The sequence below is a fragment of the Podarcis muralis genome, chromosome 15 (genome assembly GCF_964188315.1).
Source record: "Podarcis muralis chromosome 15, rPodMur119.hap1.1, whole genome shotgun sequence".
NCBI lineage: Eukaryota > Metazoa > Chordata > Lepidosauria > Squamata > Lacertidae > Podarcis > Podarcis muralis.
In genome coordinates, this window is record NC_135669.1 from 16758285 (window position 1) to 16781054 (window position 22770).

At 49.5% G+C, this 22770-nt stretch overlaps 3 protein-coding genes across 8 annotated transcripts in view; 2 read left to right on the forward strand and 1 right to left on the reverse strand.

The window, feature by feature from the left end:
* The window catches only part of PCSK7 (proprotein convertase subtilisin/kexin type 7), a 30357-nt gene extending 28322 nt beyond the window's left edge, over window positions 1-2035 (forward strand). For both annotated transcript variants that reach the window (XM_028708274.2, XM_028708271.2), the window contains exon 16: window positions 756-2035. In XM_028708274.2, the coding sequence (XP_028564107.2) occupies window positions 756-1112 (357 nt within the window). In that variant the 3' untranslated portion in view covers window positions 1113-2035. The remainder of the gene's footprint in view (window positions 1-755) is intronic.
* A 1277-nt stretch (window positions 2036-3312) lies between these two features.
* TAGLN (transgelin) lies at window positions 3313-14113 on the reverse strand. The gene is made up of 5 exons (XM_028708277.2): window positions 13963-14113; window positions 8083-8288; window positions 6627-6798; window positions 5411-5513; window positions 3313-3977 (listed from the first exon to the last, which is right to left on the reverse strand). The coding sequence occupies exons 2-5, from the start codon at window positions 8260-8262 to the stop codon at window positions 3833-3835; spliced, it is 600 nt and encodes a 199-aa protein (XP_028564110.1). The 5' UTR covers window positions 8263-8288; window positions 13963-14113; the 3' UTR covers window positions 3313-3832.
* LOC114585574 (palmitoyl-protein thioesterase ABHD10, mitochondrial-like) lies at window positions 9551-22583 on the forward strand. 5 transcript variants are annotated; one of them, XM_077919383.1, is made up of 5 exons: window positions 9551-9719; window positions 20470-20649; window positions 20942-21053; window positions 21412-21549; window positions 21940-22583. In XM_077919383.1, the coding sequence occupies exons 1-5, from the start codon at window positions 9637-9639 to the stop codon at window positions 22276-22278; spliced, it is 852 nt and encodes a 283-aa protein (XP_077775509.1). In that variant the 5' UTR covers window positions 9551-9636; the 3' UTR covers window positions 22279-22583. The 5 variants fall into 5 exon arrangements, with proteins under 5 accessions (XP_077775509.1, XP_077775512.1, XP_028564205.2 ...); XM_028708372.2 differs by lacking the exon at window positions 9551-9719 and adding an exon at window positions 18247-18373; XM_077919385.1 differs by lacking the exon at window positions 9551-9719 and adding an exon at window positions 18450-18717.
* Window positions 22584-22770: the final 187 nt, after the last annotated feature.

Sequence of the window (22770 nt, forward strand, 5' to 3'; positions counted from 1 at the left end):
AGCCCTACCTACTGAGCTAGTGAGGGGCAGGGGCTTGACGATAAGTCAGCGCAACAGGGCACTGTGGGTTTGGTCAGTGGAATAATGGGGTCCCTTTTTGATTGGTTTAGAGCAGACAAGCCCTGGAACATGTGTGTTCAGTGAGGTTTATTGCAGCCTTGTGGGTCATCGGAGGCTGTGGGTAATCTTGGCTAATTGGTGGGGAGGGGTGGCTAGACTAGGGTGGTGGAAGTGGCAAATTTTGACATGCAGGGCCTCATCATGTCAGCTCCCCCTAGCCATGGACCTCAGCTTAGTTAGGCTCCGCCGACAGCCTCAGAATAATTGCAGGCTGGCAAAGGGTGGTCTGCCAGAGGTTGGCGTGTTGGACTTCAGCTGGCAAGACCACATTCACCCACTGCCTCCCTGGCCAGCTGCGAAGTTCACTGGGTGATACTGGGCCAGCCATAGACCGAGTCTCCAAAGCTACTGAATGCCAGGATTGTGGCCCAAGCCAAGCCAGACGTGACTTCCACTCCCTTCCTGGCAAAGCTTATTCTGCTGGTAGATTCTGTGCCACTTGGGTGAAAAACCACCCAAGCACACACACCCCCGCAATGTTTTCCACTGCTCACAAGACCATAGGAACTTTGAACTCCTGTTTCAGCCCTCCCTGGTTTCCCTCTTCCCGGGTCTGTTGTCTTTTGCGAAGGTTTTTTTACCTCCATGCCAGTTCTGACCTCCCCTCCCTCTCCTCTCCCCTTCTCCCCTCCCAGACCCTGATGCTGCTGGGCTGCTTTGCTGTCTTCTGGACCTTCTATTACATGCTGGAGGTGTTCTTGATGCGCCACAGCGTGACCTTTGACCTGGCCGCCTGCGGCAATGCCATGGCCTGCCCTTGGTCCTCGGAAGGCAGGACAGCCAAGAGCCTGGAGGATGGGCTAGAGATGGAGGAGACCATCCCCCTGTATGGAGGGAAGGAGCTGGAGACGGAACAGCAGCCATCCTGCCTGGGGGTGGAGGAGGAGGCAAGAGTGGCAAGCGGAGCTGCGGGCACCCCAAGACCATCGGCAGGGAGAGGCTTCCTGAACCTCCCAGAGCAAGAGCAGGCTACCTCCCCCGGGGTTTACTGACTGCTGGCAGAGAGCCCTGGAGACGCAAACTGAACCAGCGCTTGCCCTGGGTTTGGCACACGGAGGAAGTCCGACCGACGGAAGCATCTCTTTGCGGGTAGCCCAGCTTGCCCCTAACCCTGGCCCCTTCTTGCATTTGGGGGCCACCGCCTGTGCCGTGGGATTGCCAGGGTGCCTGTGGCTGGCACAGAGGCTGAGCCTTGCCCGGGGGTGGGCAGCCTTATTCAGTGTCTGTAGTGGGGCTGAGATCTGGGGGTGTGCCAAGGGGGTGGGGTGCAGAGGACGCCTGCCCCTGCAGTGCCCCACAAACTTTGCGGAAAGGAGCCTGTGTTCTCTCACCAACTCGCTGCCTTATCCTGCTGCCAAGTGGCGCAGCAGACCCTGGGCTGGCCGGTGCCCCCCGCCTGCCAGCCTTCTCACACTGTCCCAGTGCCCCCGCCTGCGTCGCCGGCCTTGCTGCTGATGAATGGCAAAGAGGAGCAGCTTTTGGGGGCCTTCCTCCACCACTGGAACCCAAAAGGGTATCATTCAATGCACTTCCTTTCTGTACGTATATCCTGACACAGCCGGGATCAGGAGCAGAGCATGGGCAGCTTTCCATGGAGTTGAGGGCTGGGTCGAGGCCCTGGCTTGGGACCATGTCAACAAATGAAACAGTCTTCGGTGGCAGCTGCATGAGCCGTTCTCCTGCTGGGGCGGCGGCTTCTGCTTCTGTTGTGACTCCCATCCCATTGGGAAGAAATGACATGTATGTCTTCTGTAGGCAGAAGAAGTGAGGCCTTTGTGCCACTCCCAAAGTCATCCAGCTTTGCAGGGATGGGTGGGTAATTATTATTATTTTCTAAATCAGTTGGGCGTGTGTTTTTTTAATTAACAGCAAAAAGCTTTTCTTTGCAGCTTTCCAATAAACCCATTAAAATATGCCTTCTCCTTTTCTGTTTTATTTTCAAGCGGCACGTCGGAAATACACATACAAGCTTCACTTCTTATTAAAAATACAGGAAAGGGTGGGGGGGATATTAGCAGTTTTTGAACTCTGGGTTTTAGAGCAAGAGAAAGGAATATAAATATATTGTATAAGATGAATCCGTCAAGTTTTAGGGCAGGGGTTGCCAACTGCTTTCAGTACGCTGGCAAATTTTGGATTTATGAGCGGGTGCCGGCCCCTCTGGTCATGTCTCCCCCCTGCCTGCCGAGAGACAGGCAGAAATAAGAGTACGTGCAGCACCCACACTTGTGTTTCCAAGGGATCTTGAGAAAAGATCCAGTTGGCCTGAGCCTTGACAAAGCCCATAGAGCTGAGAAAGGAAATGGGAAAGAGCGGCACTCTTCCCAACTTCCTGCTTCTGCTTGGTGTACTTTTCAAGGGAGGGAAACTGAGCCACTCTTCATGTTATGATAGCCGTGGGGGCACATGGGCTCTGAGGCTTCATGGGTGCCGGGGGGAGACCTCAAGGTTTAGGGCAGTAAAATAACTTCCCTAGTTTTCTCGGAAGCTGCTTAATTTGCATGGCCCAGGGCAGTGAGCTGGGGTAGCTTTCCCTGTGCATCTTGGAGGAGGGGAGTTTGGAGAGGCATTGCCAAGCAGAAAATGCAGGGAGGGAGTAACCAACCCTGGCCAATTTGAAGATCCTTGCAGCTATTGAGGGAAACCAGCACACCAGAGTCTCATGTTCAAGGCTAGGGTGTCTGAGCCTAGGGTTTTTTAAAGTGTGCATATTTTCTTTGTTGTTGTGTTTTCCCCTCTCAACACTGAAAGGGAAGTTCCCAAGAGGACTGCCGCCCTTTGGCCACTTTTCTCTGCCCTTCGTAGAATCGCAGAATTGTAGAGTTGGAAGGGACGCTAAGGATCATCGACCCCCCCCCCCCCTGCAATGCAGGAATATTCAGCCGTCCCACACGGGAATCAAACCTGCGACCTTGGTGTTATTAACCGAGCAATGAAGCAAATAGCTTCTCTGGGTGCTTTGGCAACAGCTCAGCCTGCCTTCCTAAAGGGCTTGGCCTGCACCTGCTGGCTTTAGCACTTTGCCCAGAAGCAGGGAAGCCCCAGTGGCCAGACTGAGTCATTCGCTAAAACGAGGACGAAATGGAGGCAAAGGGCATTCTTTAGGGAGTTTGCCCTTCTACTCCTGGCATCATAACTGCAGCAACAGAAAGGAGCAGCTCCAGATACACAGCCAAGAAAACAGCCTAAAAAAAAGAGTCATTGTTTTTAATGGATGAACAACAACAAAGTACAAAATGGGTGAGAGGCACACTCCCCTCCGCCACTTACGTAGAGGTCTTACTTATGTGCAAGTTTCAGCTACGTTCAAATATGCACCAGGGACAAGGTTTTCCATTGCCAGGGCTTCAATATCCCCTCTCCCCTCCTGCCCTTGTCTTTGTGAATGGCCACTTCATCAGCTTTGCAAGGGGCAAAAGCAACAAAGCAGCGAGCATGCAAGGGACTGGCATTTGGCGTGGAGATGAAGCAAGCAGAATTCTTGGGGGGGTGCTGTTGCCATGTAGCAACCTTGTAAGAATCCTCCTGCTCCCAGGTAGTAACTTCTGGGGCAGAGTTAAGGTGATTTTGAAAGGTTCTCCCAAAAAATTCCCAGTTGGCGGCCGTTGCTGCCCCTGCGGCATGATTCGTTGGGGTGGCATTGGGGCTCTTTGTGCAGGAGCTGCAGGGCCAGTTCTGCTAGGGGGTGGGGGTGGGGAGGGCTGCATCCTGCTTAGCTGATGATCTGTCGGGGTCGGCCATAGCCTGTCATGCCTGCCTGCGAGGCACCCTGGTTGGAGCCCATTTGTAGACCGATCACGTTCTTGCCCTCTTTCAGCTGACTGTCTGAGAAGTCCCGCCGGTTCTCCTGGGCTTTCCTGCGGTAAAAAAAGAGAGGAAAACAGGGTCAGCAATCTCCCTTCTTGCAGTACTCACCACTAAGGCTGGGCGATATATCGGCCCAAACTGGTTTGACGTCCATATCGTAATATCGGTTTCTCATATACATATATCATTATGCATGTGTGTGCAATGCAAAAATTGCAATGTGGGGGAAAGTGTGAAGACAGACAATGCTTCTCTCAATTCCTGCAGCCCCTGTTAACTCTGACAAATGCTGGAGATGGGGGAGTAAAAATGCGAACTTAGTACATATGATGATTAACTGCTCATTGATAAGATCATTTTGGTGCGAGGTGAGGATATATATAGCAAGAGTAATAAAAAAAATTGTTATTTAGGGGAATTGAATTGAATTCTAAATTATATACTGGAAACGTGGGAGATTACAAGGGGTCAAAAAAAATGGATGTACCATGCCATATTAGAAGTAAAAAAACTTCTTTTGATGAATTGGAATTGAGCACATGGATTGACAATATGGACAGACTAGCCACATACGTACGAATTGCATGTCAACGCAAATTAAGAATGGATAAATATGAAGAAATCTGGAAGGAATACTTAAGTGATAAGGCGGACAGTGGTGGGAAGTAGGGGAAGGAAAGGTGGGGAAATATTGTTAAAATGGAGTAGTTATAGGTATATCAGTACTCAAATCTGAATTGTTAAATTGTGTTATTAGTGTTATTGTGGTTTTTGTTGTATGTGTTTTTTGGTGGTTTGTATTGAAAAAATGATTAAATAATAATAATAAAAAACAACTCTGCAGGAGGCAGCAAATCACAAGAGCAGGCACTGGCAAAAATCCTGATGCGGGGGAAACCGTGAAGCCAGCCAGTGCCTCTGCATAGCTCCATCCTTATTTCAGACATCATCATACATTGGTATATCATCATGTTTAGCTGGTGATGTATCACGATGTTGAAAACCAGATATTGCCCAGTCCTACTAACACCCCCCCGCCAAATCACTATCCTGCCCCCTGGTACAAGGCTGGGTTTTTTATTTCTTTGTTTGTTGGAACATTAACACAATTTCTGCATCTAAATTGAGGTCTATTGCCCAGGAATCCCTTTTCGTGCAGAAATCTGGCTGCCAAAGGATGAATTTCCCCATTATAGCACTGGGGATTTGGAAATGGAAGCATTCACTAGGTGAATGCTATAGTCATGGCAAGCTAAACTGAATTTGAGTTCCATGACCCTTGTGAGAATTCTGTCCAAGTCTAAATGGGCAAAATGCCTCTTAATACCCTCTCCTAGAAATAACGATTGGGGTTCAGGCAGCTGTTACACTCAGATCCTGCTTGTGGCCTCCAACTGGGACACAAGAACAAGATCCCTTTGGGCCTGATCCACACGCTGCTCTTCTTGGCTTGACTCCCCAGAGAGGCTCAGTTGCCACTTACTTCATGAACCAGGAAGGGTCTCCACGATACTGTCCATCATTCTTAGTCACAGCAAGGCTGCCCAAAGCCATCAGCGTCCTCTGAACTGCGGCCATGTCCTTCGCTAGGATGAGACAGAAGGCGATTATTCTTAGATTGGGCTGAGTCAAGGCATCATTGGCGTTCTCAAGAGCCACAACTCACTAGCACATTGTCTCTGTTATTAGGGATGGGAAAGCTTCAAACCCTGGAGAGTCATAGTAGCCCAAACTGAGCTGGACGGGCCAAGGATTTGGTTCTGCACTAGGCAGCTTCCTATGCTCAGGAAATAAACCAGGTGTGCAGAGCCCTTGGTCCTCCAAATGTTGCTGAACTACAACTCCCACCACCTGTGGCCATGGGTTATGCCTGCGGTGGCTGATGGGAGTTGTAGTTCATCAACATCTGGCAGGTCAAAGGTTCCAAGCAGCAAATCCCAAACTCTGTTCCAAACCAGGACAGGACACTGCCAGATGACCCAGGCATGTCTTATAGGCTTCAGCCCCACGGCCAAGGATGAGGAACCACACTTGCTCCCTCCCCAGACCACCCTTGCTGCTCTCTCGTCCTACTTCAAATGCTAAGTGTCTTTTGCCTGGCTTGAAATGCGTCCTTAACTCGGACCGTGCCTGTGGCTTGTCTGGGTGGAGGACAGAGAGGGGTGTGTGGGAGTTTGCATAGAAGCTAGCCTAGTGTACCAGCTTCACGTCCATTGCTCCACCCACTTTTGCCTCTGGCTCCGCCCACTACTGGCATGTAACCCCCCCCCCAAAGGTTGGCCAGAAGGGAACTGGAAATGGCTCCCCATCTCTTGGGGTCCAGGCAGCTTCTACCTAGACAGAGCTTGAACCTAGAAAGCCAATATTCCTCCAGCAAATGTTCAGCCAGGTGGAATATTCCAAAGGAGGGGCAAGAAATGTTAGCAGAGGTCTGAACCTGAATGGGCTCTAGATGGTTGGACTGTACTGGGTTCGAGTCCTGCCTTGCTTTTGCATCATCTTGGAGATGCCACTGCCTCTCTGTTTGTTCACTATACAACGACAATTTACTTTGTGTTATTCATGAAGGCAAACGTCATGCCAATTTTACAGGGGAGATGCCAAGAGGCATTTTCACACTCATTCCCTTCCACTTTTTGTGAGCTCTCTGTTGCCTGCTCATTGCCACCTGCCTCAGAAGGCCTTCCTTATCCTCCCACCTTCAAAGAGATCGACCGTCTGGAAAATGTCCGTCTTCACCACGCCGTAGTCCTCTGCCGCCTTCAGGAACTGGGCTATCTGCTCCATCTGCTTGAAGACCATGCTAGGAGGAGTATCGGGGATCTTCACAGGCTTGGAAGTACAAAGACTGTTGATCAACTTGCCTAGGATCTGCCAGATGAAGCAAAAGGAGCCACAGTCACTCAAGGGCTCGGAGCATCATATGTCACTGGAAACCCCAGGGCTGGCCCTACCATTAGACAGAATGAGGCAGCCACCTCAGGTGGCAGGTGCCAGAAGGGAGGCAGAAGTGGATTCCCCCCAGCTCTTCTTTGTGACCCCCCACCAGCTATTCCCCTCTGTTGGAGGACAGAGCTGTGCGTACCACACAATTTATCCTGAGTCCCCTAAACCTGCCTGATATCTCAGGAAGAGTCAGCTGCCAAACCAGTTGGCTTCTAGATGAGGAGTGTGTGAGTGTGAGTGTGTATGATCTCTTGTCCTGGATAGCTCATTTGGTTAGAGCGTGGTGCTGATATTGCCAAGGTTACAGGTTCGATCCCCATACGGGGCAGCTGCATGTTGCTGCATTGCAGAGAGCTGGACTAGGTGATCCTCAAGGTCCCTTCCAACTCTATTGTTCTATGATCTCAGGTGGCAAAATGTATTGGGAAACCCCATAAGAGAGACCTGGGTCTCCCCTATTTCAGAGAATTACAATGCCAAGGAGCAAGCTTTGTAAGACCTCACACACAATCCTGGTTGAGTTTATGTGTGGTTGGTTGGTTTGATTTGACAGACTGGTTTCCCCCTGGCTCAAGGAAGCATTTGTATTTGCAAACCCTGGAGTAGGTGAAAAGTCTAGCTTCCAAAGTGGCCCAATAAAACGGACCCCGGGATATGGCCTGAAGGCCCAGGAAGTCACCCTCTTACTGAAGCTAGGCAGGCCTGGGTCTGATCAGGGCTTTGGTAGGCGAGTGCCTGGGCACAAATCATGCTGCCTGCAGAGACGGATTTAGGGGAGCGCGACTGGTTTGGTCACCCTGGGAGAGGAGCCTCAGGGGAGCTGCTGGAGATGCTGCAACTATGATTTTGAACAGAGTGTGAGGGGGCCACTGAAATTTGAAACCCCAAAGTCCGCCACTGCTACCTTGGGCTCTACAATGGGAAAATAGTGTGCTGCAACTGTAAGAAACCAATGGACTGATGGAGGCTGCCTGCATACCAGGGCTTCCACGTGCCTGGAGTCTTTGTCCCCCCCCCCCCCATTTAACCTGGGAACCCTGCAATCAAATAGTGGTGGGTGAGGGGCTCACAGGATTAGTTGGGCAGTTTAAGAGAATGCTCTTCATGCCCCGAGTCACTGTTTCCTTTGCCATTACACCACGCAGTCCACAGCTGAGCCCCGAGATCAGGGAAACAAAGAGATAAGCAGGGGGGATGTTCAGTGCTTACAATGCCATTCTTCAGCCAGACTTGGAAGCCCAGCCTGCCACGTTCGGGGCGCCCCACATCTGCCCCACACTGGAGCACAACCCACTCCACCAGTCGCTCTTCCAATTCATCATCGTATTTCTTCTCAATCTTGGCCTGGACGTCTCTGCTCAGGCCAAAGGAAGGTCCTTTGTTTGCCATGCTTGTTGGAGAAGGAGGAGGAAAACCTGGGAAAACAGAAAAAGAGGTGGGCAGGGAGGTGAGTGAAATATACTCAGAGTCGAGAGTGGATTTCATGCTCTTTATTCAGCTCATAGTGGTGAGGAGGAATGAAAGTTTCCCCAAAGTATCTGCTTTATATACATTATTTACACAATGGGCTGCACGTGATTGGCTAATTCCGGAATTCTCCTGTAGGCCAATCAGGTTGTGGATTCACTTCCATCTGGAGCTGGATTGGGTGGCTCCTGCAGACCAATCATACTGCCGTATTGTTCTAGGACCAATCAGACTGCTGCATTCTGAATCCTATTGTTCTAGGACCAATCAGACTGCTGCATTTTGTATCCTATTGTTCTAGGACCAATCAGACTGCTGCATTTTGGATCCTATTGTTCTAGAACCAATCAGACTGCTGCATTCTGAATCCTATTGTTCTAGGACCAATCAGACTGTTGCATTTTGGATCCTATTCAACTCAGTACATAACAATGAGGTTGGGTCAGAGAAGCCAAGAAGTGGGTTCTGGGAGAATGGCAGATGCTGGGAGAATCCTGCCCCCCTGCCCCTGCCCCACAGAGCAAAACATGGAGAGCAGCTGGGGTCAGGAGCATGGGAATGTGACCAGCAAGATAGGCAACACCCTCTGCATCCCAGAGGGATCTGAATTAAGAACAATTCCCATTTCCCCATCTGTGTACATTTGTGGGTGATGCGTAGAGATGCATAAACTTTATTTCTGACTGCAGAGAAAAGCCCAAAGAACAGATAAGGGGGGGTTGCCATATCTCAAAAGCAAAAAAGAGGACAGCTCAAGACTGCTTGAGGACAGCCAGCCCCCTTTCCCGGCTTGGGCTGGCAGCGGCCACGGTATGCAGAGGGGCCTGAGCCCAAGCCATGCGCAAAATAAAACTAACCCCCCCAAAAAACCCCTGGACATTTGCATGTTGGCCCCCCAAAAGATCACATGTCTGGGATATCCCATATGTATTGCAACCCTAGATAAGGCATTTGCTCAGCATTTCTGTCCTTTCCACACACACACCCCACCAAAAAACCCAGCTGCATCTGGGAAACTGCCAACACTGTGTTTAGCAACCTTTGCTAGAAAGAGGATGCTGCAACAAGGCCACTGTGTAGAAGGCGGAGGCCCAAAGTCCTTGTTTGCAGACCAGCACGACCCAGAGGCTGTTGCCCTCTAGTGCCCTTTGCTCTCCATCTGCCCCACCCCTCTCTTGCCCTCCGGCATCTGACAAAGGTATGCTAATCGTCCCGTCAGAAAGCAACTTCCATGCACGCTGGCACATCATGCCCACCAAGACCGGCTGAACGGCTCACACCAAATGCAGAAGTTGCATGTTGTCCCATGCAGATGTCACCAAATGTACAAGTTCCACAGCAGGTCTTTTCTTCCCGGTATTGAAATGTTCAGGTCCCAAGTAAGTCCGGTCTTGACTGTAAGCCTTGGCTGGTGAGGCTGATGCCTCAGAGCCCCACATTAAGCGTTAAATGGAAGCTAGGCCTGGTGGCGAGGCAGTGAGCCTGGGATCTTTTGCTCTGTCTGGCAAGGCGCTGGTGTTCCTGGGCTTGAAAAGCCTGGGACTCGCTGACACTGGAAGTGGGGGTGAAGGAAGGGTGTGCTGGCTCCGAGCCGAGGCTGTGAGCTCTCTTATGCCAGCCAAAATAAGTCTCTATGGTGGGGAACCTGTGGCATCGTGTTTGGAGTGTTTGGCTGGGACCTGGGAGACCAGGGTTCAAATCCCCACCCTTTGGGTGTGGCCTTGAAACAGTCAGCCTAACTTACCTCACAGGGTTGTGATGATAAAATGCGGAAGGAACCATACATGCCATCTTGATCGCATTGCAGGAAAGGTGTGAGTGTAATGCGGACATAACACTAAAATCTGCAGCGTGTTTCATGCTGCAGGGCCTTCTCGGCCGTAGCACCCTCCCTGTGGAACGCCCTCCCATCGGATGTCAAGGAGATAAAGAACTACAGTGGTACATCAGGTTAAGTACTTACCGTATTTTTCGCTCTATAACACGCACCCAACCATAACACACATGTAGTTTTTAGAGGAGGAAAATCCGTAGGCATGCCACCCATAGGCATTCCCTCCATAACACGCACAGACATTTCCCCTTACTTTCTAGGAGGAAAAAAGTGAGTGTTGTGGTGCAAAAAATACGGTAATTCGTTCCGGAGGTCCGTTCTTAACCTGAAATTGTTCTTAACCTGAAGTACCACTTAACTAATGGGGCTTCCTGCTGCTGCCACACCGCTGGAACACGATTTCTGTTCTCATCCTGAAGCAAAGTTCTTAACCTGAAGCACTATTTCTGGGTTAGCAGAGTCTGTAACCTGAAGCGTCTGTAACCTGAAGCGTATGTAACCTGAGGTACCACTGCACCCAATTTGTAGAAGACATCTGAAGGCAGCTCTGTATGGGAAGTTTTTAATGTTTTTTTAAAGTTTTTGATGTTTTGTTAGCATTAAATTTTTAATGTTTTGACGTTTCATTATGTTTTTGTAGTTTGCTGGAAGCTGCCCAGAGTGGCTAGGGAAACCCAGCCAGATGGGCAGGATACAAATAATAATAATAATAATAATAATAATAATAATAATAATAATAATAATTACTATATACAGCATGGATGCCTGGGGTCATCCCGCCTTCAGTGCCCCTTGCTGTGGTTCTAGGAATTCCACTAGCACAGGCATCCTGTTGGGAAGACCCTCCAATCAAGGGGCACAGCAGGTTTTGGCCTGGAAGGATGGGCAGTATCTCAACTTTCCCAGTGGGGCTGTCAGCCACAGACCTAGAAGAGGGGAGGTCAGAAAGTGGGGATGGCAAAGATTCCCTGTGCACACTTGAGTAACAGCTTCAACCAGCCTTCCTTGTGCCATGCCCCAACCCAGCAGATCCCAAACCTGTCGAGGTAGGTTGATCCCTACTTTAGTGTTCCCTTCACTTTCTTGAAGTCAAAGCTCCTGGAGAAGAGTCGGTGGAAGAAGATTGGAAAAAATTCAAAGTATATTTACAGAGATATTGCAAAATTAATGAATGTTAGAAGGATGCTGGAATGAAGTTACATGGCTTTAGCAGAAATGTTATAAAGAATTAAGTAAAAATAGATTGTTAATGGGCCAAAGCGGAAAATTTAAGGTTAGATTGTGTTAAAATAAATTATAGAACAAAAATTGAGAAAGATGGAAAGGATTTGCTGAAATAGCTAATTGAACTAGAATACAAAAAAGGGAGGTGTGAGGAGGTCGATGAAACAAGTAAATGAAAGGCAAAGATACGGAAATATTGGATGTGTTTTTAAATGTTTTTGTTTTTCTTGTTGTTTTGCTGTATTGTTTTTTGCTTTTCTTTCTATTTCTGATGTATTGTAAGGTACTGTTTTGTTTTGTTTAACTTTTTATTGTTTTTTTTCTTTTTTCTTTTTTCTGTAACTATTAAACTTCTAATAAATATCATTAAAAAAAAAAAAAAGAAGTCAAAGCTCCTTGGAGATTAATTCCCTGGGGCAGAGAGATGCTTTTGCAAGTCTTTATTTCCCTGCCTGTTGCCCAGGCTCTGTTTCGCAGCCTCCGTGAAAGCCAAGTTCCACATGGCACACTTCTCCGATGGAGCACAAAATGAGCTGCTTGGGAACTGGGGCACGCAAGCATATCCCAAAGGCTTTCCCCACAATGACCCACGGAAGGCCAGGATGGAAAGAGCCACTCCAGAATATCCGAGGTTGATCTGTTAGAAACAGCCGGAGAAGCCACCAAGGCCAGCATGATGGTCCGCTAGCCACACACCCTTGGCCAGTATTGGCTCCCTGGTTGCCCCCCCATATATATCACTCTGCTGGTGGTCACACTCTTGGTGCAAAATAGTTTTGAACAAACAAAACACACTGGGTATGTTTAGCCTAAAAAAGAGGAGACTGAGGGGAGATATGACAACCATCTTCAAAGAGCTCAAGGGCTATCACATGGAAGCTTGTTTTCTCTTGCTCTGGAGGGTTGGAGACAGACCAATGGCTTCAAGTAACAAGAAAGGAGATTCCAACTAAACATTAGGGGAAAAACAGTAAGAGCTGCTTGGCAGCACAACAGACTCCCTTGGGAGGTTGTGGGCTCTCCTTCCTTGGAAGCTCTTAAGCAGAGATTGGATGGCCACCTGTTATGGACGCTTTAGTTAAGATTCCTGCATTGGGGGGGGGGGGCTGGACTAGATGAACCTTGAGGTCCCTCTAGGATTCTATGTATTGGAAATTGTACAGGCAGCATCAGTGGCAAATAGTGACTTCTGCAGAGGTTCATTCAGAGGGTACCAAAGAGGCAACGTTTCTTTTTATGCAACCGACAGGCTTGAAAAATAACACCAGTCTGTTATCAGATTTGCCTGTGCAAAACAGTGCTTGTTCTACAAGCTGCAGCAAGTTCCCCCAACCAGACCCTTCTGGCTACTTTCCTGCACAAAGTTCAAGAGAACTCAGAGAAGGTGCCCGATTCAGCTGCCCCTTCTTGCTCTGACTCAAGTTCACCCACCCAGCCTGGGCCACAACCAAGGCAGCGCATACAGAAGCTGTGGATCCCAGCTGGCCAAAGATTGCCTCTTTCTAATTGGGGATGGTGATATGCAACAGAAGAGCCCTGCCAGACAGACCACAGCAAGGGTCCCTCAGGCTCAGGAGAGTTGCTTTCTTACAGCAGCTGGTCAGATGCCTTCAGGAAGCTCATAAGAAGAGCAGCATCCTTCCTTAAAGTTTTCCCAAAAGCATACCCTCCAACATTTCTCCAATGAAAATCGGGATGTCCTAGTCCATAAGATTAATAATTTTGTTATTTATACCCCACTCATCTGACTGGGTTGCCCCAGCTACTCAGGGTGGCTTCCAACATGTACAAAAACACAACACAACACAACAAAACATTAAGCATTAGAAAACTTCCCCATACAGGGCTGCCTGTATAGTTGTACAGTGGTATCTCTGGTTACATACTTAATTTGTTCCGGAGGTCTGTTCTTAACCTGAAACTGTTCTTAACCTGAAGCATCACTTTAGCTAATGGGGCCTCCCGCTGCTGCTGTGCCACCACCGCACGATTTCTGTTCTCATCCTGAAGCAAAGTTCTTAACCCGAGGTACTATTTCTGGGTTAGCGGAGTCTGTAACCTGAAGCGTATGTAACCTGAAGCATATGTAACCCGAGGTACCACTGTATAGTTGCTCATCTCCTTGGCTTGGGGGTCACTTAGCTACAAGCTTTCTCCAATGAAAATAGGGATGTCCTAAGGAAAAGTGGCACATTTCGGGATCAAATCAGAAACAGGGGCGGCTTCTGTAAATCCGGGACTGTTCCTGGGAATAGGGACGCTTGGAGGGTCTGTATTAGCCGCTGCAGATGGAGGACCCATTTAGCCATGGATTGTCTGTGGAGTAGAGTTTGGAATGTATCCATCCCATTGCCTGTGTGCCTTTCTTCCAAGAGCACGCCTGGCTCGCTACAGGTGAAGAAGAAAGCAGACGCTCTTGGGATGTGCAACTTCCCCATTGCCTGCTTAAGTCATTTGAAATGTGCTGCACTGCCACCAGTATAACCAGCCCAACAGCTCCATCGTCCCTCTGCCCAGCACCCCATACACTTGTTTCCCAAGAACACCTAAAAAGCGGCACTTACTAGGAGCTGCTCTGCGTTGCTCTCCTCCGATGATGCTCTGGCCACGCTCTGCAGCCAGCGGAGGCTGGGACTGGGGCTAAAAGGCTCTTCCAGCTCCTTGACCAGTGACATCATCGCCGGCCCTTCCCCACCAAGCTACCCCCACACCACTCCGCTCTCCAGACACCATATTTGGGGAAAGACTCCAAAAGACAGTGATGAAGGAGCCTTCCAGAGACATTCCCCACATGCCTGAGTCAGAGACGGTGGTTTCTGCCTGGGCCTGACCAGAGGGAGTCGGTCCTTTTTTAGGCAGGACTTTGTTCCAGGCTTTGCTTAGAGGATGCTGAGGGAGGGAGGGGGAAGGGAGGTGGGGGGGCTCTGCTCTGACCTCATCACTGCTTTCCCTGTGAGGTCAGAATACAAAGAATTTGCTAGGGTTGAGGGGCAGGAGGAATAAGGTACCAATGAGAGCTAACCTTGTTTGAATAATAACTCTTGATTTTTGCAACACCTGGTGAGTTACAGCCTAATGCCCCTCAAGATGCTGGGTGCAAGATTTTGCAACCATCCCTGCTGAGTACAGTGGTACCTCGGGTTACATAAGCTTCAGGTTACATACGCTTCAGGTTACAGACTCCGCTAACCCAGAAATAGTACCTCAGGTTAAGAACTTTGCTTCAGGATGAGAACAGAAATCGTGCTCCGGCGACGCGGCAGCAGCAGGAGGCCCCATTAGCTAAAGTGGTGCTTCAGGTTAAGAACAGTTTCAGGTTAAGAACGGACCTCCGGAATGAATAAAGTACATAACCCGAGGTACCACTGTAAATATCTCCTTAAGATAGTAATGGTTGAATATCTTCCCCCCCACATGGATCTAAACATCTGCCTAATAAAGATGCCCTGAAATTCTTCCGCATGAAATTAACAGGTATTGTAACAGTTTGCCAACTTTGAATCTCCAAGATGATGGTAGTTTTTGCTGCACAACCAGAGCCCTCCCTGGCTCCTCCTCCCCCTGTGTTTTCGACTTCCTTGGCCTCGCCAGAACTGACCGCAGTTGCATATCACAAGATGCTTTACAAGATTTACAGTGAATAATTCTGTAAGGCAGGACACCTACTTATTTCTAATTGACATTTGGGGAACTGAAGCTGATGTGAGGGAGTGAGCTGTTCCACTAAGTCCATAGAGCTGAGTTGAGATTCGAATCCAGGAACTCAGCTACATTAGCGAAGAACAAAAACACTTTATACGCGTTGTTTATGTATTCTAACACTGTGACACCAGATGGCGCTGTGGAGTTCCGTTTTTGCTAACCTGATTTCTCATACAAAGTTTGCAACACATTTAACTGAAACGCTTCTCTGATGTGTCTAGATCCAGCCCAGTTGACGCATCCTTCAGAAGTAATCTTGCAGCTAGGAAAGGTGTAGGGGACACAGGTTACATGAACCACCAGAATAGTGTAAATAAAGCCTTTCTGGAGAGAGAAAATGAGGAAAGAAGGAAGTGAGCTCAGGATAGTAGTCAAACTTAAGGCAGAAGTCACTGGTTCAAATCCATATCTGGAAACAAATGCACTAGCTGCCTTAAACAAGTCAATCTTCTCTCAGCCTCAGCCCCCACTATAGCAACAGGGGAGCAACACTGTCCTATTTTGCAGGGCTGTTGTAATTGTGTGTGTGTGTGTGTGTGTGTGAGAGAGAGAGAGAGAGAGAGAGAGAGAGAGAGAGAGAGAGAGGGAGAGAGAGATGCTTTTTACGCTTGAAATGCACTGTACAAATAAAGGCTAATAATAATAATAATAATAATAATAATAATAATAATAATAATAATAATAATTTATTACTTATACCCCGCCCATCTGGCCAGGCCTCCCCAGCCACTCTGGGTGGCTTCCAACAGGATGTAAAAACACAAGAAAACATCAAACATTAAAAACTTCCCTAAACACGGCTGCCTTCAGATGTCTTCTAAAAGTCAGATAATTGTTTATCTCCTTGACATCTAGTGGGAGGGCATTCCACTGGGCAGGCGCCACCACCAAGAAGGCCCTTTGCCTGGTTCCCTGTAACCTCACTTATCACAGTGAGGGAACCGCCAGGAGGCCCTTGGGGCTGGACTTCAGTGTCTGGGCTGAACGATGGGGGTGGAGACGCTCCTTCAGGGATGTTGGGCCGAGGCCATTTAGGGCTTTAAAGGTCAGCATCAACACTTTGATTTGTGCTCGGAAACGTACTGGGAGCCAATGTAAGTCCTTCAGGACCAGTGTTATATGGTCTCACTGGCCACTCCCAGTCACCAGTCTAGCTGCCCCATTCTGGATTAGTTGTAGTTTCCAGGTCACCTTCAAAGGTAGCCCCACATAGAGCGCATTGCAGTGGTCCAAGTGGGAGATAACTAGAGCATGCACCACCCTGGCGAGACAGCCTGCGGGCAGGTAGGGTCTCAGCCTGCATACCAGGTGGAGCTGGTAGACAGCTGCTCTGGACTCAGAATTGACCTGCGCCTCCATGGACAGCTGTGAGTCCAAAATGACTCCCAGGCTGCGCACCTGGTCCTTCAGGGGCACAGTTACCCCATTCAGGACCAGGGAGTCCTTCACACCCACCTGCTCCCTGTCCCCCAAAAATAGTACTTCTGTCTTGTCAGGATTCAACCTCAATCTGTTAGCTGCCATCCGTCCTCCAACCGCCTCCAGACACTCACACAGGACCTTCACCTCCTTAGAGCTGGGTATCATCCACAGACTGATGAACACCCAGCCCAAACCCTCTGATGATCTCTCCCAGCGGGTTCAAATAGATATTCAAAAACAAGGGGGACAGAACTCTGAGGCACCCCACAAGTAAGAGCCCAGGGGTCTGATCACTCATCCCCCAACACCACTTTCTGGACACGACCCAGGAGGAAGGAGCGGAACCACTGTATAACAGTGCCCCCGGCTCCCAGCTCCTAGACGGTCCAGAAGGATGTCATGGTTGATGGTATCAAAAGTATGGTATTAAAAGGAAACAGCATACTGAATAAGAAAGAACTAGCATACTGGCTCTGTTTGCAGACAACAGGGCCTGACGCTATGTCCATTCCTACCCGACCCCCCGACCCCCACCCCTGGCAGAAAATTTCACTGAATGGCTTAGGCCTCTTCACCCCAAACATGCAATGGGATTAGGTCCAAAATCCATATTCAGGAGGTGGAAGAGAAAGGACCTATGGAGTAATTTGAAAAGCATAAATCTGTATTGACTTCTGGAAAGCCCACAATCACTGGGTGGAATAATGTTTTAAAGCATAATTGCTTTGATATGTTTTTAACTGTAATTGCTTTTAATGGTTTTATACTTTGTTTTCGCTTTCAAACTGTGCGTCTGTTTGCTCCCCTGAGCTCCTTGGGGAGGAAGGAAAGGATAGAAATTCTGAAATTAATAATAAAATTTAAAAACAACAACCATAAAGAGCCAGTCACACACACCCTCCTTTCAAGGCAACAATACTTCCATCCCTGGCTCGCCCTGTCCCACCCGCTGATGGAGTAACAGCAACATCTAATGGATGTCCTGATCTTTTACAAGGCAGAAAATCTGGTGCTGTGGCCAGTTCTATGTTCAGATTTAACCCTCAGCTCTCACAAATAAAAATATGCTAATTTATGAGCTGCCTTTGGACCTTGTTTTAATTCAGAATGGTATCGTAAAAAGGAGCCCCTGCTTGTTTGTAAGGGCCAATGCTGTTAAGTTGTGGGTGAACATATCAGATGATACAGCGATTCTTCAAACAGCTCTTGTTTATTCACAGGCCAGGACAGAACTGAACTGAAGGGTTCAGTCAGCCTGCTTATATAGAGCTCCAGTACAACGTAACTGTAACAATTTTCTAAAACTATCCAATCACTGAACGTCACTTTCGATCCCTTATTTGCATAACTATCTACAGTATTCCCCCTGCTTGCCCAGGGTGAGAACTTCAGTACATAACAAATGCACCAAGGAGTAAAAGGCTGGGTTTAACCATGCTGGCATCATAAGCCAAATCGCAGTGGGAAATTACAAATCTCCGCCTACTGGCTGTTTGAGGTTCCAGGTAGAAAGCACTCCTGTGTGATTTGGAACATGTGAAACAAAGAGGGGCCTCTGAGCATGCACAGCGTGGCTTCCCTCACCATTGCAGAACTGGATTTCTCGAAAAGCACTAGCTCTGCATACCTCTCATAAGAAATTAACCCCTTGGTGCTTGCGTCTCTGTCCTGCCGCTCCTCCAGTGGCTCCCAGGCTTGGGGTTTCCCCTCCTTCCGTAATGAGTCTGCAACTTGCTGAGTTAGCAAATAGTCAGTGTTTGATTCCTCTGTTTGAGGCTGCTTGTTTGTCAGACTCTGCACAGAGGGCAACAGCTCAGCGGCTTTCCCAGGGCCTGCATCACAGCTGAAAAGGTGGGTGTCAGGACTTCACAGCCCCTAAAGGACCCAAGCAGGGGCTGTGGAAATTGGAGGGGGGGGGATAGCCAATCTGCAGCCTTCAGCATGGAGGAGGAAGAGGGACTGGATCTCTCCCTGTGACCCTGTGACGACTTTGGGGAGAAGGGCCAGAGAAAAATGGGAGTCCAAGGGAAGGAAGGCTGTCACTGAGCCCTAGGGCTGGGAAGAGGGAGGGCCTGGCTGGCTGGCTGCTACAGGCATGGAGTGATCTAGCAAATAGAGTCAAAGTCTACCTGCAAGTGTTGGGTGAAGGTCCATGTGTATCTCTGTGGGGGAATGAAGCGACGGCCGAGGCAAATGTATGTATCATTTTAGTGCACCCATTGCTCAGAAGGCCAACTGAGACTAAAAGGAAGACCGAGCAAGAGCCTAATGCCACACAATGGGTCTCTCTCTGGCCCTGGTGGCATTTGAACCCAGGACTTACACCTTCACCCACTAACTACACTGCTTGTAGCAGCAGCAGAAGAGAAGGATGTCTCTCTTGGTGCTGCAGAAATCTACTGAAGGAGCAGATGGGCAGGGAAACAATCCCTGACAGCACCTGCCTCAAAGTCTTCCTGGCCTTGCTGGAGTGGATCTACACATGGGGAAAAACACGCTATAAATATGTCAGAAATTAAATTGTTGAAAAGAAAACGCTATGTAAAATCACATAGAAAAGTTTTCTGCTCTACAGCGCCGTCTGGTGTTGCATGTTTATAATGCATTCAAAACTCTGTTCTTTTCCTGACTAATGTAGCTGAGTCCCAGGTGCAACCAGGATGCTGCAATCTTCTGTTTAGCCAGACCCTTTCCGAGCCTCTGCCCTCCAGAAGAAGAGCAGCTTGCAGAGACCTGCAGGACTTGGCTCTGAGGTGCCACAGGAGGATTAGCAGGAGAGAAGTGCCACAAGCAGTGATTGTCCCTTGGTGGAATTGCCCAGTGTGGAATTCTCATGCCAAGAGCAGCTGGGGCTAAAGCAGGACCTGAAATCAGGACACATGGATGGAGGTGGACTGTGGTCACTTTGCTTGGAGGGAAAGGCCCTCTGTCCTTGCTCAGACGCACTCTTGTATAAATATCTCATAGGATCTAGGTTCAATGCCTGGAATTGGCTTTGTTAAATCTTTTTAAAATGCAAATATGCACGTTAAGCCAATGGTTGAGTATCTATTAGTTGCAGCAAGACTTATTATAACTAGGTATTGGAAATACAGTGGTACCTCAGGTTAAGAACTTAATTCGTTATGGAGATCCGTTCTTAACATGAAACTGTTCTTAACCTGAGGTACCACTTTAGCTAATGGGGCCTCCTGCTGCTGCCGCGCCGTCGTGTGATTTCTGTTCTCATCCTGAAGCAAAGCTCTTAACCCAAGGTACTATTTCTGGGTTAGTGGAGTCTGTAATCTGAAGCATCTGTAACCTGAAGTGTCTGTAACCCGAGGTACCACTGCATATGGAAGGAGTATAGGTATATATTGGTATACAGTGGCACCTTGGTTTAAGAACTTTACCTCAGGATAAGAACAGAAATCGTGTGGCAGCAGCGGGAGGCCCCATTAGCAAAAGTGGTACCTCAGGTTAAGAACAGTTTCAGGTTAAGAACGGACCTCCGGAACAAATTAAGTTCTTAACCAGAGGTACCACTGTATAAATATGGAAGGCCATATTATACCAATTTACCAATGGCGAACTGGTATAATATGGTCTGGAAACTGGCACTTCAGAAACTTACCAATAAGCTTCAAGTGGCACAAAGTCTAAGGCAAAAGGACTTATTCACAGCAGAATGGCACAGCTTCAACATGCATAGAGTGAAAAATGACTTTAATGAACTTCATGTAAACATCTTTGCCTGACGTCATCCTTTGAGGACCTTTGCAAGCTGGATATATGATGTGGACTTGAATACACTTCAGATATGGATGCAGACATCATCTCTTGCGGAGGGTGGAGGGACGGCTGGATTTTGCATTCATGTTTTTTTGTATTGTTTTGTAATATACCAACCCAATAAAAGTGATCCTAACAAAAATCTAGGAACTCACCCCCTCTGTTTTTGCCTACAGCTCTGCCAACATGGCACCATCGTTTCTGTCGCGCCAAGGTCTGCCCCGCCTGGCCTACCACCGCCTACCAGGCTGCAGCCCCGGTGTCGTCTTTTTGCTGGGCTTCCGCAGCACCAGAGCCAACCCCAAGTGTCAGAGGATGGAGCAGTTCTGCCGGGAGACAGGACGGGCATTCGTCAGGTGGGAAGCAAGAAGCTGTTTGGACTCTCCAGAGGTTGCTGGGGTGGACTTAGGGCCGTTTTGTGGCCTGAGGCAAAGATGGCCTCCCATGCGTTGAAGATGACGGCTGAATTTCACTTCCACGCTGGTGACAGGACAGTGTCCTCTCCTGGGCCAAAGGATGGCAGGCACACAGACAGGTGTCCTCCACAAAGCCACCACTTGTTGCCTCAACTCTGCCTAATGGGAGGGGCAGCCCTAGGTGTGTGCCCCTTTGGGGGAAGGGTCTTCAAAATGTCTCCTCTCACCCCAGCTTTGACTACCGGGGATGTGGGGAGTCAGATGGCTGCTTTGAAGAGAGCCGCCTGGGGGACTGGAAGGAAGACACCTTGAGTGTGTTCGACGAGCTCACCAGCGGCCCCCAGGTAAGCATCCCTGTGATTCACTAAGCCATCCATGGCTGGCACAGGCACCCACCTCACTGCCCTTAGTGCCAGCAATATGGATGACCAAACCCCGCACCCATTGCCCCATACTGCCGCTCCAGCTCGCCTGGCCTTTCTGCTCTTCAGGGGCCTGCTGAGCTGTGGATCGGGGGCCTGCCTTTAGGGCAGGAAGTCAGACCAGATGGGCTCTTGGAACCTCCTGGCTGATGCCCAGACAGCTCACAGGTGGGCACAAACACCAGCTGCTTTTGAAGGACAGCGCAGAGTTGCCCAGAGAAGGTGCTGGTTGCCATCCCAGATAGCGGCAGAGGGCAAACAACTCTTCCTCTTCTTCCAGATCCTGGTGGGGGCCAGCATGGGGGGCTGGCTGATGCTATTGGTGGCCCTGGAGCGCCCAGGTAGGGTTGCTGGGCTAGTTGCCACAGGGGTTGGCGTCGATGCCTTCATCGCCCATGCCAGGGGGCTCCCCGCAGAGGTGAGCAGCAGCTCTTAGCTAAAGAGAGGGCCGTCCTGGGATCATTTGGGAGGAAGGGAGGGATAGACATTTGGCCGATACCATATTGATGCCAATCTAATGCGCCATCGAATCTAATGCGCACCCTTAATTTCCACAGTGTGGTTTGGCAAAAAAAGGTGCGCTTTACATTCAAGTAAATATGGTAAATAAACAGCAAGGGGGTGGGAACTGGGGTGCCTGGTATCCGCCCCCCCCCAAAGGGCATGCTTCTCATGGAAGGACCATGTGGCAAATCTGGGGCTCTGCTGCCATCCAGACTGGGGCTAGGTTCAGCCCTGGGGTGGGTGAGGCCACGGTGGCCCCTGCTCCACCCTGTTTTGACTGTGCCCTTTCTGCCCTCTTGCCCAGGTGAGGAGCCAAGCCCAGCAGAATGGCTTCCACATCTTCCCTAGGGCTGGCAAGGAGCCCCTGCTCATGCAATGGGGCTTCTTTGAGGAGGCAGAGCAGCACGGCCTGCTGGAGCGCCCATCCATCGGCGTGTCCTGCCCTGTCCGGCTGCTGCACGGCTTGAGGGACAAGACCGTGCCCTGGCAGCGAGCGCTGGAGGTGGCGGAGCGGCTGCAGAGTCCCAATGTCCACATCACGCTGTTCAAAGGAGGGGAGCACGGGCTGGACAAAGAGGAGGAGCTCAGCGAACTGGTGGGGGCTGTCAGGGGCCTCCTGGCATTGGTGCCACAGGAAGGCTGAAGTGCATGGGGGGGGCAGAGGCTCAAGGAAGCCCCCAGGGATCCAGTTGGTGCAGCCTAGATTGACTGCGCAGGGGCCCTGAAGGGGTTCCTGGCTACTACACACAGCACTTTCCCCAGGTCTTTGCAGTGGGGGGTGGGGGAACACTTTAAAAGGGGCAAAAGGCCTAGGGGGAAGGGGGAAGCAAGGGAGGAAGGCTGCAGGCAGAGAAGCTGCCTATAACTTTTCTAAATGTCATGCATGAAAAATTCTCAAGACAAAAGAGAGATTTTGATGCCCACCTAATAAAGTAAACTTGCATCTTTCTGGAGATTCCTTTCACTTTCCCCACTTTTACCCCCAGGATTGAATGAGGTGGTGGCAAGCAGGTAATCCTGGTTAGACGTTTCAAGTTGTGAACAAATGTCCCACTTGGCTGTGCCCCCTCTTTGGGAGGGGGGTCAGGGTTCTGCACCTGGAGCAGGAAACGGGAACACTCATCGAGGCCAACAC

Excerpts from the sequence above, each read along its gene's own strand:
- TAGLN (XM_028708277.2), bottom strand. The coding sequence starts at position 8,262 with ATGGCAAACAAAGGACCTTCCTTTGGCCTGAGCAGAGACGTCCAGGCC. Across the intron at positions 6,799-8,082 it reads TCTGGCTGAAGAATGGCATT|ATCCTAGGCAAGTTGATCAA; the intron begins GTAAGCACTGAA and ends TTCATCTGGCAG. Across the intron at positions 5,514-6,626 it reads GACGGTCGATCTCTTTGAAG|CGAAGGACATGGCCGCAGTT; the intron begins GTGGGAGGATAA and ends GTCTCATCCTAG.
- LOC114585574 (XM_077919383.1), top strand. The coding sequence starts at position 9,637 with ATGTTGTCCCATGCAGATGTCACCAAATGTACAAGTTCCACAGCAGGT. Across the intron at positions 20,650-20,941 it reads ACAGGACGGGCATTCGTCAG|CTTTGACTACCGGGGATGTG; the intron begins GTGGGAAGCAAG and ends CTCTCACCCCAG. Across the intron at positions 21,550-21,939 it reads CCAGGGGGCTCCCCGCAGAG|GTGAGGAGCCAAGCCCAGCA; the intron begins GTGAGCAGCAGC and ends CCTCTTGCCCAG.